The following is a 17,319-nucleotide window of genomic DNA, read 5'->3' on the forward strand; positions in this document are numbered from 1 at the left end:
TATTTATTTATTTTTTCCTTGGACTCTTTTATGTAAAGGAAAAAGATGGTTAATGGAAGATGATGCAATCATATATTAGCTCAGATGTAACATTAATGGTGATACTAACAATTATTAAAATAAACAAAATATCACGTTACCAATACTTACATTTCAAAACATCAAAATATGAAATATTAAGATAATTTTTTTAATCATTATTAAGTTATTACCATACATATATAACTACTAAGTTTGACAATGTTTCAACCACAATATAAGAGTAGGTGCGGTCAGAAAATTTGTGTGCTTTCTAATGTGCATTCGTATTTATTAAAATTGATTATAAATTTATATTAACAATATAAATGTGGAAATAATATCATCTTTTAATATTAAACATAATTATACGTAAATAATAAAAAAAATGTGAATACACAGATGGATGTTGTCTATCTCTGTTTCCGCTAGTATTATATAATGAGAAAAGTATTTAACATATCAGTTTTTTTGGTGTACAACTGGTTGTAGATTATTTAATATATCTCATCTTATTAAAACAATGAAATATTTTGTCAATTCATATGAATTACTTAAAAAAAATTAATTTTTTAAATTAATGTTAAGGGACAATTTTTATATCAAAATCTGACATATCAAATAAAATAACTTCTATTTTCAATCACCCTCTCCACTCCATTTCAAGCAACTATATTCTATGGTAAAATCATCATTCTTTTGTATACCATTAAGCTTATGTGAACGTCATCACACTCTCTGATCCCATAACCATTAATGGAAGAAGAGAAAAAGCTTGAAGAATAAGAGAAATTCAAATTAGAGGAGAAGAAAAAAGAGGTTGATTGATTAATCAATTCATCATTTTTTTTACATGTTATTTTTTGCTTTTCAATTTTAACTCATACAAAATTATTTCTCTATGTATGTTAAATTTCTATTATGGTTGAAGTGGATGAGATGAGAAGTGTATGCTTCCCCTAGTTTTACTAAATAATTTTTAAAAAATACTATAATACAGATTTAGTTTACTTTTATTTCTTGATTTATAATTTTGATCTTCTTATTTTTTTTTATCCAGAGGTTTTAGTCTTTGTATTTAAAAAAATCCATAATTTTAATATTCAATTTTATATGTTTTAAAATTTGTAAGATTCAGGGTGTTGAATCTATTAAAGATTACAGACCGATTGTTGTTGCTAATTTTAAATTTAAGATTATTTCCAAGATTTTGGCAGATCGGCTTGCTCTTGTGGCTGCCAGAATCCTAATCAGTATGGGTTTGTGCAGAGCAGACAGATTAAAGATTGTATTAGTATTGCTTCTGAAGCTATTAACTTGCTTTCTAAAAAGGTTCACGGAGGCAATGTGGCTTACAAAGTTGATATTCACAAAGCTTTTGACACTCTAAGTTGGAAGTTTTTACTATCAGTTTTGTCACGCTTTGGTTTTCACCCCTCGTTTGTCGGTTGGATTAGTATTATTCTCCGTTCAGCTATGCTTTCTATCAGAATAAATGGTAGTTTTGTGGGTTTTTTTCCTTGTAGTAGAGGTGTTAGACAAGGTGATCCTTTGTCTCCTATACTTTTTTGTCTTGCAGAGGAAGTTCTTAGTAGAGGTCTCTCAAAGCTTGTGAATGATAAGAAGATTCTACATATGGCTAGTCCACAAGGTTTTCTCACTCCCTCTCATATTTTATATGCGGATGACATTTTTATTTTCTGTAGGGTGGATACTAAGTCTCTTAGAAATTTGAGAAATTTTCTTAAAACATATGATGATTTCTCTGGTCAATATGTTAATAATTCTAAGAGTAGTTTTTTCACCATGGATAATTCTACAAGATTTGTCACCAAAATTCAGCGTATTCCTTCTTGTAGTAGTCATGGTTGTTTGCCTTTCACTTATTTAGGAGTGCCTATCTTTGTTGGTGCTCCAAGGGGTCATTTTCTTCAACCTTTGGCTGATAAAGTCAAATTGAAGCTAGCTTCTTGGAAAGGTAAATCTCTTAGCATGATGGGTCGAGTTCAGTTGGTCAATACGGTGATTACGGGTCTTCTAGCTTATAGTTTTAATTTGTATAAATGGCCTGTTTCTCTTCTTAAGCAAGTTGAATAGTGGTGTCGAAATTTTATCTGGACTGGTGATATTCTGAAAAAAGGTATAGCTACTGTTAATTGGGATACGATTTGTTCTCCCCTTGAGAATGGAGGTTTGAAAATTATTAACCTTCACCATGAAAATAATGCATATCTTCTTAAGCTTGCTTGGAACTTTGCTTATAGCAACAAGCCTTGGTCTCTGCTATTGAAAGCTAGGGTCCTTAAATCAAAATATGAGTTTCGAATGGTTTATAGATCGTCATCTCTTTGACCTGGAATTAAGCAGTTTTATTCTACTATACTTGATTATACTTCTTGGACTGTTGGTACAGGTTCTCTTATTAATTTTTGGAATGATAAATGGTGTGCCACTACTTCTTTAACAAATATTGCAGGATTATCTGATGGTGCTAGTATTCCGGATACAGTCTCTCAGTTTTGGACAGGTAGTGATTGGAATATTCCATTGTCTTTACAGCAGATGCCTCATCTTTTTAGTCATATCATGGTTAGGGCGGTACAGGATATTCCTAATTGGATTCTAGATGAGTCTGGTCGTCTCACTCTTAAATCAGCTAGGACTTTTTTCTTGGATCCAGGGGTTTCCAGTGGTTGGGGTAAATTTATTTGGTCTTCATATATTCCGCCTTCCAAAACTCTTGTCCTTTGGAAAGTTTTTCATGGGCGGCTTCCTACATATCAGCATATTCTAAATAAAGGTTTGCATATTTGTTCTATGTGTACGCTTTGTGAAAAGCACGAGGAATCTATTCAACATTTATTTTTTTGAATGTGCTAATGCTTTGCGTATTTGAAGTTGGGTTCAACACATTTTTCCTACTTATCATTTCTCTAATAAGGATGATCTTCTTTCTTTTATTAAGAGTGATGGTAGTTCGTTGGTTAAATTAATTAAGCTAGCTGTGATAACTTTTTCTATTTGGATGATATGGCGTATGAGGAATTATGTTCGTTTTCAGGATAAGATTGAGGTTTCTATGGCTATTTTGGTTATTAAAGACTTAACTTGTCTAGTGGGTAATTCGTGTAAAGCTTCAATGAAGAATGATATGTTTGATTTCAATGTGCTAAAGTTTGTTGGTATTAACACTCGTACTGGTAAAGTTCTACGTCCTCTTCCTGTTAGATGAGAGTTTCCTTCACCAGGCTGGGTAAAAATTAACACACACTGATGGGGCTGCTAGGGGATATCCTGGTCTTGCTACTTGCGGAGGTATTTTTCGTGGAAGTATGAGGGAATTTATTGGAGCTTTTTCTGCGTTTCTTGAAGTTCAGACTGCTCTGGTTGCTGAGTTTTATGAGGTTATACATGCTATGGAGGAAGCTCAAAAGATGGGGCTTACTAATGTCTGGCTAGAATGTGATTCTGCTTTGATTTGTGCTGCGTTTACTGCTAGGACAAATGTTCCTTGGATGCTTCGTAATCGATGAAATGCTTGTCTTAATTACTGTGGGAAAATTAGGTTTACAGTCACTCATATTTTTCGTGAAAGAAATGCGTGTGCTGATAAGTTGGCTAATTTAGGATTTTTTCACAGAGAACCTTTTCTTTGGTATAATAGGCTTCCACCTTGTCTGTTCTTAGAATTATTTATGAATAGGTATAGTCTACCTATGTATCGTTTTTGTTAACATATGAGTTTTGGTCTAGTCCCCGTATTTTTGTATTTTTTTTTCTTTTGTTTAATAATATTCTTTTCATGTGATGGTAAATGATTGTTGTTACTTGAGGTGTCAGCCTAGCTGAGATCTTAAGTGGCATAGTGATACCTAACATGAAAACTTTTATTTAAAAAAATTTGTAGATCAATTAAATTCTACATTTGACATATTTATTTAAAATATAATAAATAAATTATTTAATTATTTAAAATGGAAATGAAAATAAATATTCAAAAAATGTAATTTTATTAGAATGTCTGAGTGGATTTTACCGTTACTTGAAAGAATTTTTAATTTTAGTGATACTTGAGTTTTTAAATTTTGTTTTATTTTATTAAGTTATTTATTTTTTTAGTATTTGTTATGAAAAAAGAATTATTACTAATAATAATGATAATAACAAATTATAGTAAGAATTTAAAATATATGTATAAATTATTTCTCAATACATGTAATAATAATAATAAATTAGCTGTCATTAGTATTAATTTATACCAAAAATACCTTTTTATTAGAAATTATGAGTATGTTATATTTAAGATGAAAATGTTATGATTATGAAAATGTTATGATTATGATTAGGTCAAATAAATAAATAAAGGTTACAAACTTAAAATAAAATCAATGGTGTTCTCATACTAAAAGTAAACATATGAAAACTCATAAATATAATCTTTGTTGTTTTTATAAATACTTACAAGTAATATGATAAATATCCAACAATAAATCCAAACATCAAATACATTAAATTATACTAATTTTTATTTCGAAATATTTAAATTAAATAATAAAATTGAAAAATAACAATAAAATGGCTCGTGAAGAATTTAAATCCCACATAAATAAATAAAATAAACAATACTTAAATAGTTAGATTTTTCAACATCTTGATTCATTTAATCTTGTTAAATTTCTATAACAAGTTCTTGAGTTTTAATTAATTGATTTTAAGATTATAATTCATTTTAAAGTTGAATATTACAGAAAAATACTAAATAATAATTAATTCTAAAAACAAAAAAGAATTAATTAAGTTAAATATTATTTTATAAATTAAAAAATTGTTGATATCTAAAATAATTTATATCATTAATATAAAATTTTAAATTAATATTCAATATTAATTATCAAAATTTTAATTATTAATTAATTTATATTTTAAATTAATTTTTATAGTAACTAATTTGTAATATAAAATATTTAGTAACCAAAACTTGATATTTAATTCATTAGATATAAATTTATAAACAACTTTATAAAATTTTATTAATAATATAAATTATATTAGATAATTAAATTACTTTAGACATTAACAATTTTTTAACTTATAAAATAATATTTAACTTAAAAATATAGTGATAATTTTTTTTTCTAAAATTAATTGTTATTTAATTATTTTTTAATATTAATTTTTTTCTCTCTCTTTTGAATAATACTAGTTATTCTTTTCAAAAAGTCTAAATCATTTACTTTTTTTACACTCTTTACTATTTTTGAAAAAAGATGTTTCTCTCTATATTTTTTTGTCGGGCTAGTTTTGTTCTTAATATAAATTCAAGGTCCTTAACCAATGACACAAGTGTTTTTGAATTTTTTTTCTCCATCCACATGACTGACATTTTCTTCAGTTTTATTTTTAAATATCAAGAGAAAATAATTAAGACTGTGAATATGTCTATCATAACTAAGATGAAAATATTATGAATATGATTAAATCAAACAAAGAAAGGTTGGAAACTTAAACAAATTCAACATATAAAACATCTCATAAATATTATATTTATAAATACCTCCACAAGTAACATGATAAATATACAACAATAAATCCACCATAAAATCAAATTAGACCTATTTTTATTTCATAATATTTAAATTAAATAAATATTTAGAATTTAACAATAAGATGGTAGTATAGTGAAGGATTTTAATCCTATCAAATAAATAAAATAAACAGCTAATATTTTAGAAATGTAAAAATATAACTGTAGATATATTAATAAAAAATTTAAATAACAAAACAACTTGTTCTAGTAACATTTCATAGCAAGTTCTTGAAATTGTCTTATAAAATATTAAGAGAAATGAATTAAAATTATGAATATGTGATAACTAAAATGAAAGGGTCATGAATATGATTATTCAAACAAAAAAGTTTCAAACTTAAAACAAAATTCAATGGTATTCTCACACTAAAAATAAACATATAAAAAACTCATAAATACAATATTTGTTATCTCTATAAATACCTCCACTAGTAACATAATAAATAATCCAACAATAAATCCAAGCATCATATACATAAAACTAAAGCTATTTTTATTTCAAAATATTTAAATTAAATACAAATTTGAAAAATAACAATAAAATGGAAAAATCGTGAAGGATTTAAATCCTACAAAATAAATAATTAATATTTTTAAAATAAAAAATGTAATTATAGATATATTAATAAAATATTTAAATAACAAATAAACTTATTCTATTTGATAGAATACTTTTTTTTTATTGAATTAAGTAAAAATAATGTAATTGTATTTCAATGCGATTGACTAGGATGTGTGTTTGAAGGTGAAAGATATAACAAAAATAAGCATGAGTTTATTCTTATTAATTATAATAGTAAATTAAGGAGTAAGGAATCATATATATTCCACCTACACAGCACGTCAAAAAATCCAAAGTTTCTCTACTTGACTAATACTAATCAAAACAAAACCTCACTATTTATATATTTGCCCAGAAAAAGCTATAAATAATGTTTCTTTGAACATAAAGGACTTGACCCAACCCAATTGAAAGGTATGCATAATGATGATAAAACTAATGCAAAAATTATTAATTTAATATACAATTTCATATAATATATTTTTAAACTAGTATTGAATAAGAAAATTCACGAACACATAAATATAAATATTAAAAATCAATTTTTAATAATTTGAAAATATTTTTTCAAGAAATTCATAAAAATAAATCAAATTTATAGTTGAGAATACTTTCTAATAATAATGATTAAAATAATTTATTTTTCATATATATATATATATGCTCTAAAGATTATTCATTAGTGAAGTATTACATGAGAATAAAGTGATGGAAAGCTCAATTTTTTTGCATAATAAACCACCATTTTAAAATAGTTTGTGGTGAGTTAAGGCCATTCCGATTCTGGTTAGGTCTAACTTAGGATGATTCCAATTTTCGTTTCCGCTTAAACAAGTTCCATCGATCAATCGAAGTGGGGCAAAACGAAGGAGTCGAATTGCAGAGAAAATGAACAGCACCATCTTCAAAGCTTCAGCCAGCAATAATCTCCATTCCTCTCTCAGGGCCGCACTCTTCCATTCAACCCCTCCATTGCAACGTAAACGCCGCAATTTTTGGGAACCCGTTAGTTTCTCTCAATTCCCTATGCTTTATGTTGTCATTTCACTACTTTTCGTTTCATTCAACAATTATTAGATTGGAAACCATTCTCTCTTTTGATAGTGGGCCTCACCGCGTCAATTTTCCGTGTTTCCTTCTGATTTTTGTATTTGGGAACTGTTTGTGACCCAACAATGTTATTTTTTTTTTGAACTAATTAATGAGAGTTTCAATGTCGTTTGGTTGTGTAGAAAGTGTTGTTGATATGTTTTGTTGGGCTGAGAACTTTTTAATTGCAGAGAGGCAACAACCATAAGTCCAGAAGGTTTAAACGGATGCAAGCAAAACATAGAGTAATGAACAGTATCAATGATTATGCAGAATCCCTGTTTCAGGTTCGTTGTTTCATATGTGTGTATGTTTGGGCATGTGCAGTTTCTTGTATTTTTAGCCTGGTTCGTGTTCAGTTATAGTCTAATATAGTGTTGCTTAATGAGGTAGTTCTGTGGTTTTTTTTTCTTGGTTTCTTTCCGGTTGTTACAATCTTTTTATTTCTCCTTTATATATTTTCTATGCTTCACTGGTTTATTTGGAAGAAGTATGTAGGATCAGTGATGAACAGCCTTGTATTTAGCATTTAGGACCTGCTACAATCTGTCTAGATAGGTTAAATATTTGTGTTCTGTTTGAGCAAGATGGTCCTGGACAAACTATATTGTGAATTGTCAGGATGAGATTTCTATGTATAATCTGGTGACACATGTTAAATAAAATGAGGATATTTATGGGCTCGCATTGACTATCTGGGTCCATAAATATACTGTGAGCTTGTGACCTGCAATTTAAGGATAACAATATTGAAGGTTAACATCATCAATGGCCTCTTGCCAATACATCCAGCAATTATGAAAGCGCTGGTCCTTCTTTCTTTCTGATGGACTAAGAAACCATGTAATTGATGACCCCTATCAGATTGAGAATTGAGGCATCAGAGCCATCTATTTGGCTTATCTAAACCCACTCTTCCCCATCAAACTTAATGTAAAATGCATCAATGTCACTGCCAAAGATTGACATTATACCCATTCATGTTATTACCTGTTTTTTTTTTGAATCGTGTGACTTGGGAGGTGCAACATTTGGAGAACCCATGACATAGATTAGGTTGACTGTATTTGATTGTTGATATTCAACTGAGAAGCTTTCATATATATATATAGCACGTACACAAACACACATCAAGTTAGAAGGTCTTTTGTATGCGATCATGAATATTGAATATCAGAACATAAAAGTGTTGTTATTATGTGGCCATGCATCTTTGAATTGCCTTTAGTCTTGACTGTTCATGTACAATTGTATGATCTATATTTATTCCTCTTTCTCTGATACTAAAATGACCCTCAATATATACTGCCGCCCGTATATGGTGTTCATGAGATTGGAAAGGATGGGTTCAGTTTTAATGTAAAATAAATTAATAAATAAAATTTAACCACTTAACTAAGAAGCAAACTCAACCCCTTCTCTTCCGTGATTTTGTTTGTGCTAAATATGTTTTGAAGCTTATGGTTGCTCTTTTTCTGATGGTTTAGAGCTGGAAGCAAGGTATTGATCAGGACGAGATGCCATCAAGTCAAGATACCTCACGGTTTCATAAAAAACAATATTTTGATGGGGGCTCTGGGAGGTACAGGAATGGCAAGCAAGGATCAAATCATCGGTACAGAAGTAAGGATGCTTGAAATACCTGTGCTGTAACAGAATACATTACATGTGTCTTGTAGTACTACCTCTCTTTACTGGTGGTTGTATCCGTAAGAGATCATCCAACTTAATATTGCTGGAAACTTCTTGTTTACTCATTTAGGATTGAGAGATTTCAACTTGCGGAGATCATGAATAGGATTTGATTTCAACTTGCATCATAAGCTTTATGAAATCAGTTTAATTTCTACATTGTTTTTATTATTTTCAACCAAACATAGAAGCTTTTAGATACTTATGAAGTCTACTCTGGAGTCAAATGTATTAAAGGTATGTTTGTAACAAACTTTATTTCTTTCAGGAGATCCTTTGTTTTGTGAAGATGATTTTGAAGTCGAAACCATTTTCCGTTCTGCCTTTGGTGGGAATAGATTCTTCTATTGGTCCTTCATCAATGAGGAAAATTCTCAGTGGGGGAGGTCTGGACGTTTTTCTAATTTTGGGAAATCATGGAATTGGAGACATCAAAGTGAAAATGATTATGACTCTTCATCTGAGTCAGATAGTTCTGACTTAGATTTAGGTCCGGATAGATTAGTCCTTGGATTGACTGCTTCTGGTCCTCTGAAACTTGAAGATGTAAAAAATGCGTGAGTTCTTGCTTCTTCTGTAACCTCGTCTTCATCAAAATTTTAGGAATTCATAGTTCTATACTACGATATTCTTAACCTTTTTATATCATCAGGTACCGGGCCTGTGCTCTAAAATGGCATCCAGATCGTCATCAAGGCTCTTGCAAGGTGCTGCCTTGCTCTAATCACCGATTATATTCCTCCTCCTTTTTTGTTCTATTCGATGTTCACGAGTTTCTATCATTAGTTTGCACAGCTTCCTAATTCTTTTAATTTTTTATTCTGTACATTGATACTTGATAGGCTATAGCAGAAGAGAAGTTCAAGCTTTGCAGTGCAGCTTATCAATCTTTATGTGATAAGCTGGCCTTGGATTGAGGATCCTTCAGGCTCATGCTAATCCTTTTGTAGAATTCTCCAGCCAGATCAAACTAGATGATTGACCATGCTATATTATTTAACACAGCAATCCTGCTTTCACTGTATTTTGTAGTTTTAAATAATTTTATTAGATGATCATGCAAATATCGTGCATGCTATTTTACAATTACAAATGTACCATTTTTTGATAGGTCAAATGTACCATTGTTTACCATCTATTGTCTCAGCTGATGTTAAGAATCTCCTATTGTTCAAAATTACCATTTATTGTCGCGGCTGATGATATCCAGAATCTCCTCTTGGAGTTGCATTTTTTGCAACATTTGAGTTGAGTAGGAGTACCTATAAACTAAATAAGTTTAAATGTAAATTGAAAAAAGAAAAATAAACAATCTAAAAGGAAAAGTATTATTAACGAGAGTGAGTGTGGTGTTTAATATAAAATAGATTTAATTATTTCAAGAATTATGTAGTATTTCTATTTTCAGGACAAGATAAAATATATTTATTAAATTTCTTACTTCTGCTCAAATATATATATATATATATTGTATCACAGTTTCCCTAAAATCTCAAATAGGTAGATTAGAATTGGAAAAAATGTAAAATAAGAGAAAGAAGTGTGCGTATGAATCTGCCAGTTTTCATGCATAGAATGATGTATCATAATCATCCAACCATTTGTGTACCTGATGATGTTTTTATTTATTTATAATAAAATGTTTTTCGAAAATTCAAAACAGTAAGAGTTTATTTTTGAAGTAAGGGGATTTAGGTCTTATCGTTTGAAGATTTTGGATTAAGTAAAGGGGGGAGGAGAGTGGTTTGTTCTGTTCGTTAAATTGGGTGATTTGAATTTTAAAAGCGAACATTGAAAACTGAAAGGGTTTTGGTTGCGTATAATTGCGTGTGTTCCAATTCGAAACTGAATAACAAAAATGATGGTGAAAGGAATCCAGATTCAGATATGTGGATTGGTAAGTCAACGATGGATCCAGAAACCCCGCACATTCTCATCCTTCTCATTTTCCCCAATTCCACACCCTAATCCTTATTCCAAACTGCTTCCCACCAAAACCATCGTTCGTAGGGTTCGATTCGCGCCATTTCACGCTTCCTCGACACCGCTTCCTTCTGCCGTGAGTTATCTTCCCGCGTTTCTAATGTTAATTTTTTAATATGATATATGTCTATTGTTGTTGATGATGCAACGTTAGAATCTTGCAATTGTGGATTTTAATGGTTCGCTGGAATGTTGTTGATCGTGACACTGTAGGGAAATGTTCGAAACATGAAGTTCTGTCAGTGGTGTGGTGGTTCTACGAAGCATGATATTCCTGAAGGGGAAGAAAAGTTGAGAGCTATATGTACGGTTTGTGGGAAGATTGCGTATCAAAATCCGAAGATGGTGACTGTCTAGAAATATCTCTGTAGCTTCTGGTTTATTTGATTTAGTGCTTGTGAAGTAATAACGCGTATATATGTATTTAACGTAACCGAATGATGTCGTGCATACGTTCAGTAGATTAGAATTCCCTTAGTGAGATAAGATTTTGTTGTTGTTGGTAAAGTAATGGCGGGTATTCTAGTATGTTTGAAGTAAATCTTTTTAAATGTGAATGAATTGATTTACAAAATCAGTGTTTCTGTGATACTGTTTCTAAATGGAGTCTTAGCTGTGTGTGACTTGCAACATGACAGTACTGCAGGTAGTGTATAACTTATTTCTGTACCATGAAATTGGTTTTACTTATTCTTTTATTTGTCATACGAATTATCTGGGCAGTTGATTTTGTGGTTTCTGTTCACCCTTAAATTTGGATTAGTACTCTTTGGATTAAAAATGATTTTTTTTCTTTCTCTTTTGTAATATTTTTTTGTATTTATGGAAGAATAGTTATTTCTGTTCATTAAAGTTTTCTTGAGGACCTTGTTTGTGGCTTTAGTTGTAAGTAACTGGAGAACAGCAGAGTTATGTGTGGATACCTAAAGTTTAATCTGAAGGATTTTTATGGTACAGAATACAGTGCACAGGAAATTGTTGTTTCTTGTTAAATTAAATGTTCTTATTACTTTTCCTTGAGTTTTAAGATGCATTATGAGTAGAGATTTGAGAGAAAGGAAGTGTGATATTAACTTTTTCCCACATTATTCACTTATCTGAGTAAACAGGTTAATTGTAACATCTTTAGGATCAAGGTTTCCTATTTTTTTTTAAACAAAATGGTATGCGATGCATGAATTTGATGCTGAAATAGATATGGAGGTTAAGGTATCTGCATATAACATGATTTAAAATGGTATGGTCATAGCTCTCATTCTTTAAGTAGTTTTGCTTTTCACAAAATAGTTAATGAAAATGTATAACAAATAAGTATTTGGATGAGTATCATATGTTTTTAGATATGTTATCTGAAAGGAAGCACGGTTAATTTAAAATGGTAGCTGTACTTGTATTGGATTTGTATTCATGTTGGACTCTTCATAAACTCCTTCCGCATTTTATAATTTTTTTACCTCTTTTAATGTTTATAATTCCACTATAATTAGATAAAATGATAATATTTCTTTATGTCTACAATGACTCATGATAACTTCTAAGACACGAAATCTCTCTTTTGATTTAAGATTTATGTTTTTATATTATTTTTATACTAATTTTGTGTTGTTAATTTTAAAAAAAAGTTATATCTCCTTGCTGTGTTTTTGAGATTCTCTAACCTTTGACTGGAAAAGAATTATACGGGTCGTTGTAGAATAAACCACCAATTTCGTCCTCGAACTATTATCCTCTGTCCTAAGTAGTCCTTAAACTACTAAAGCCAGTAATCACTTAGGAGAGAGGGTAGTAGACTTCAACATTGAATTGATGATTTATTTTGTTTGTAATAGCTCTTCTTTCACTCCATCAGTTGATACATGATTATTTACTTTCTTCTAAACATGACATGATTTTGGTTGGCAAAGTAGGTAGTTGGCTGCCTCGTTGAACATGATAACAAGGTGCTCCTTTGCAAGAGGAATATTCAACCATCTCATGGCCTTTGGTAGGAATGGTTTTTGTGTTATACTGCCTATTTTTGTTGCTTCTATCTATGTGCATGTTACCTTCCTGTTCCCAGAACTACTTTTAAAACAATGATGCTGTTACTACTAATTTTTTTTATATTATAAATACTGTATCTCTTATCATCAATGAGCTATGTTAATTTCGTATGTTGGTTCAACAAGGACACTTCCTGCTGGTTATTTAGAAATTGGAGAGTCGGCTGTGGATGGTGCCATAAGAGAAACAAGGGAGGAAGCAAATGCAGATGTAGAAGTAATTTCTCCATTTGCCCAACTGGATATTCCTTTAATCGGCCAAGTGAGAAATTTCTTATTATTCTATTTCTTTTTTGTTTATTTCCTTGACTAGTTAGAGAATTTTGATCATGATTATGGAATGTTTGGGGCAGATTTATTTGATATTCTTGGCAAAGCTGAAGAAGCCGCATTTTTCACCTGGTCCGGAATCATCAGCATGCCAACTTTTTCCAATTGACGATATACCTTTTAATTCTCTATCCTTTTCATCAATGGTGGTTACCTTAAGTTTGGTATGATTCAGAATCAGACGTTTCAACTTGCTGACTTTAGGTTTTATTATGTCACCTACTCATTTGTATAACTTGTGTTATTTCTCATGGTCACAGTATGTTGAGGATATTAAGACTGGAAAACTCAAATTCCATTATGGAACCATCAACAAAAGGTATTTTCTTCCCAACTCCGGATTATTCTTCTAAATCTAATGCATTGTCTGGTTTGAGGGCAGGAAACTATTTTGTATGGGAAATTCATTGTACTTTCGGTCAAGACAGAAATCTGTTAACTGGGTTGATCACATTCATCTCATTTAGTTTGCTTGATTTGGTTACTAGTTTAATGGCTGTTCAGGTCCAGTCTGTCCTGGGACAAGTTAGCAAAATGCATGATAGATAAGTTGAGATCTTGCCAACTATTATTATAAGTGCTGGTTAACAATTCAATAAAAAGATTTTTTTTGTTGGAAGTTATGCTTAAGAATGAATAGAAATCATGATGAGACTGCATTAGTAATACTTAACTTTTTTTTTTGTAAAAAGCTCATACTGTTGATTTAATTAGCTGTCTTACCATTTGCATAGTTTGACTAGGACAAAAAGGGTAACACTTTGTGAGTTTGCACCTTCAGTATGTTTTTTGCAAACGCAAACTGATGAAAACAACGGGTGTTTCGTAATATTTCTGATACTTGGTTTCTTAGACCTTTCACGCTGTATAATATTATTCTGATGCTTGTTGTTAGGCCGGGTACAAGTCCTTCTGATATTCGTGCCTATACACTGGATCATCACATGCAGTCATGAGTTATGATAAGAAGGTAAGCCACATATCTCATATGTGAGGGGAAAAAAATAACGAACAGAATGAACTAGGTATCATCATCACATGCGTTTAGTTTTCAATTATCACCTCATAAAAGACACCCCCGCATTGCATCAAAATTATAAAGAGTAACATTGATCCCTTTTATATATTTTTATTTTGAAGATATTAAATGCATTTATTTTTTTATAAATTCTTTTTGTGTATTTAATTTAAGAGGATTATTAAGAGCAAGTTGTAGGAAGATACAACAACATCATTCTTATTTATTTTCCATACTGATTTGCCAACAATATCTATGATCATGGTTTCTTGACATTTCACTTGTTACAGTAATGTATATCAGAAGATTGTTAGTGAAAGGAAAAAAAATTCTCTAGTGAGAAGATTGCACGTCTTCTGCAAGAACTTCCGACTGTTGACTTGAATTCACCATTGTCACAAGCTTAAACTCGACATTTTAACGAGGTAGACTAGCAGTGTTTCCATTCCAGTTGACATGTTACACCAATGTGCATCATTGCCTGCCAATCCCAACTGCTCTTTTGGACCTACCATATCAAATTGCTAGGGCAGTTGCCATTGCAGAAGAAAGAATAACACTTGTTTTGCTATCTGCTTTGGAATTGTAATCATAAACATTCATCGAGATTAATCAAATTATTTTTGAAAATGCCCCCCTTTTCTAAATCAGGCACTCTTTATGGCACTTTTGTTAACATGTACGATGCAATATGTTATGATCAAGACAATGGTACCATCTTAGAACTCTAGAAAGAAAAATATTTTTTTATTTAATTGTATAAAAAGTACGAGAAAAATATTACTGGGGTGAAAGTATATAAATACTTGTAATTAAGGGATGAAATGAGACCATTACCCTTTTTGTAAGAAATATAGGTAGAAAAATACTCAGGCGTTTTTTTATAGATTTGTCATACAATACTAACATCATGGAACAATACGGCGAAAGCATTTCTTAATTATTATTTTTATTATTACTTGTTGATAGAATTAAATCAAGTTTATGAAGTATTATGCTTTGAAGGCATTCCAGGTTGCTTTCCTTACATATATAATCACGAAGTTTATATGGTAATTTTATCATATATTTTTATTTATTAATTTTGCATATTGTTATTGTGAGTCCAAGATAGTGTAAGTACATAAAAAATACTATATTGTAAGCGAGGAACAAAAAGAGTTCTTATAACTCAAAAAATATTATAAGAGAGTAAGATATGACAATTAATTACAATATTATATGATTAGTCTCAAATTACATGGGAATCTATAATTATTGGTAGTTGTTAATGACTACCCATTTAAAAGCTATCAATGTTTAGAGTTTTAGGTTTACCGGATAAAGCTAATAAAGAAATTAAAAGAAATAATTATTTGACAACAAGATATATTTATGATAAAATTGTGCAAATTACACAACTACCAAAATGTGTGATACACTTTAAAGTTATTATACGAAGTAGTAGAGAAGACGCAAAAATCGAAATTGCAATCTCTAACAAAGAGATTATGACAAATGTGAGACATTCAACTTAAAAAATGTTACTATTTTACTTATATTATTGTCCTCGTAAATAGAATGAGAATGTAAGGAGAAGATATTTTTGACAACAAGGTGATGGAGAAAATTTTACCAACTTTTTCAATCAAATATGATCAGTGACTACAATAGTATATTGCCACAACACAAACATTATGTTAGTATCACAATTACATGGAAACATTGAAGAATGTTAGAGAAAGCATAAAAGATAAATAAAGAAACGATAAAGAGTCAAGTCAATTTCAATGAACATAATATAATATAATCAAAGTGTAGACAGGTCGTGATAATTAGCAGAAGATGCTTCAGAAGAAGAGTTTATGGTAATTTTAGAGAAAGAGAATATGGTAATTTCAACAACCAATAGAGAGATAACAATTTCATACCATCTACTCTAATGATTATTGGTTTGCTAAGTAATCATGAAAGAAGTAGAGGTAGTAAAAAATTAAAATTTAATTAAGTGACTTTTTTAATACTAAGAAAAATACTTTAGTAGTTAAATAGTTCTATCCTGATCTTAGTCTGTGTCCACATTAGATGAGTTATTGAACTAAATATGAAGTGAATAGTAAATACAATGCGAGGTAGCTTACTAACTTTTTTCTAATATTAAAAAAAAAAATACAGTTTACTTTGACTTCAATCGCGGCATTTCCTGGAACAAGGAAGTTTCAATTTGAGTAACAGAACAAAATCTGGTTGTTTTCCCTTCGCAGCTATATTACAATCCTTCTTCAAACCTAAACTTCAAATCCCTAACCAAATTCCATTGTTTTTTTTTTCTCCTCCGTCGATATTTTCCGGTTTCTAGATGGAGGAAGCCAGAGAGTCTCTCACATCCATCAACGGCGATTTCGGCTTCGGCGGTGCCACTGATCGCCGATTCGCCTGTATGGATATTGGGGACTGAGTAATGTTGGTCCACGTCGATACAAGGTGTCTGCTTCAGTCTTAGTTGTCCTGTCCTTCGAGTTTCCTTCTTCCTCGCGTGCCTCGGTCGGCCGGTGGGGGTACCTGCGATTGTGCTCCGACGCTCAAGTCAGTAATCTCTCTCAGTGAGAATCCTTGATAATCTGAAAAACATACCTTTCTCTCTTTCTTTCTCTTCTTTTGTATGTCCCCTTGGGCTTGGGCCCTCCGGGTCGTTAGTGGTTCGCGACCTGTTTTGTGGTCCTTGGGTCGTGGGTCGTGTTAGATGGTTTCCTGGGATCTAGGGGGTGTTCCCGAAAATCCAGGGAGTGCTCACGTGTGTTTGTTGCTCAGTGGGAATTGTAACCGTTTGTCCCACGTGTAACCACGTTCTTTGCTTAATTAGATAATTTACTTCGAACAACGCGGTCGTCCGGTGCCGACCGGTACACTTGCCCCCCAGGCTCGAAGTCATGGAAGGACGAAGAGTCGTATGAGACGCAGAGGGTTTTTGAGACAATGCTTGATAGCTGGCATCATTAATGTGTGGCAGAGATGTGAC

General features: G+C 31.0%; 2 protein-coding genes across 2 annotated transcripts; both read left to right on the forward strand.

The window, feature by feature from the left end:
- Positions 1-6,848: 6,848 nt before the first annotated feature.
- Positions 6,849-10,125, forward strand: LOC137814135 (uncharacterized). Its single transcript, XM_068616711.2, has 6 exons — positions 6,849-7,172; positions 7,448-7,543; positions 8,744-8,879; positions 9,217-9,505; positions 9,601-9,655; positions 9,791-10,125. The coding sequence occupies exons 1-6, from the start codon at positions 7,056-7,058 to the stop codon at positions 9,863-9,865; spliced, it is 768 nt and encodes a 255-aa protein (XP_068472812.1). The 5' UTR covers positions 6,849-7,055; the 3' UTR covers positions 9,866-10,125.
- Positions 10,126-10,420: 295 nt separating this feature from the next.
- Positions 10,421-14,951, forward strand: LOC137814136 (nudix hydrolase 23, chloroplastic). Its single transcript, XM_068616712.2, has 8 exons — positions 10,421-11,007; positions 11,145-11,276; positions 12,839-12,915; positions 13,100-13,235; positions 13,327-13,467; positions 13,564-13,622; positions 14,199-14,273; positions 14,612-14,951. Exons 1-7 carry the CDS (start codon positions 10,807-10,809, stop codon positions 14,257-14,259), a joined length of 807 nt encoding a protein of 268 aa, XP_068472813.1. The 5' UTR covers positions 10,421-10,806; the 3' UTR covers positions 14,260-14,273; positions 14,612-14,951.
- The last annotated feature ends 2,368 nt before the right edge of the window (positions 14,952-17,319 follow it).

Source organism: Phaseolus vulgaris, chromosome 1 (genome assembly GCF_051622355.1).
Source record: "Phaseolus vulgaris cultivar YP4 chromosome 1, ASM5162235v1, whole genome shotgun sequence".
NCBI lineage: Eukaryota > Viridiplantae > Streptophyta > Magnoliopsida > Fabales > Fabaceae > Phaseolus > Phaseolus vulgaris.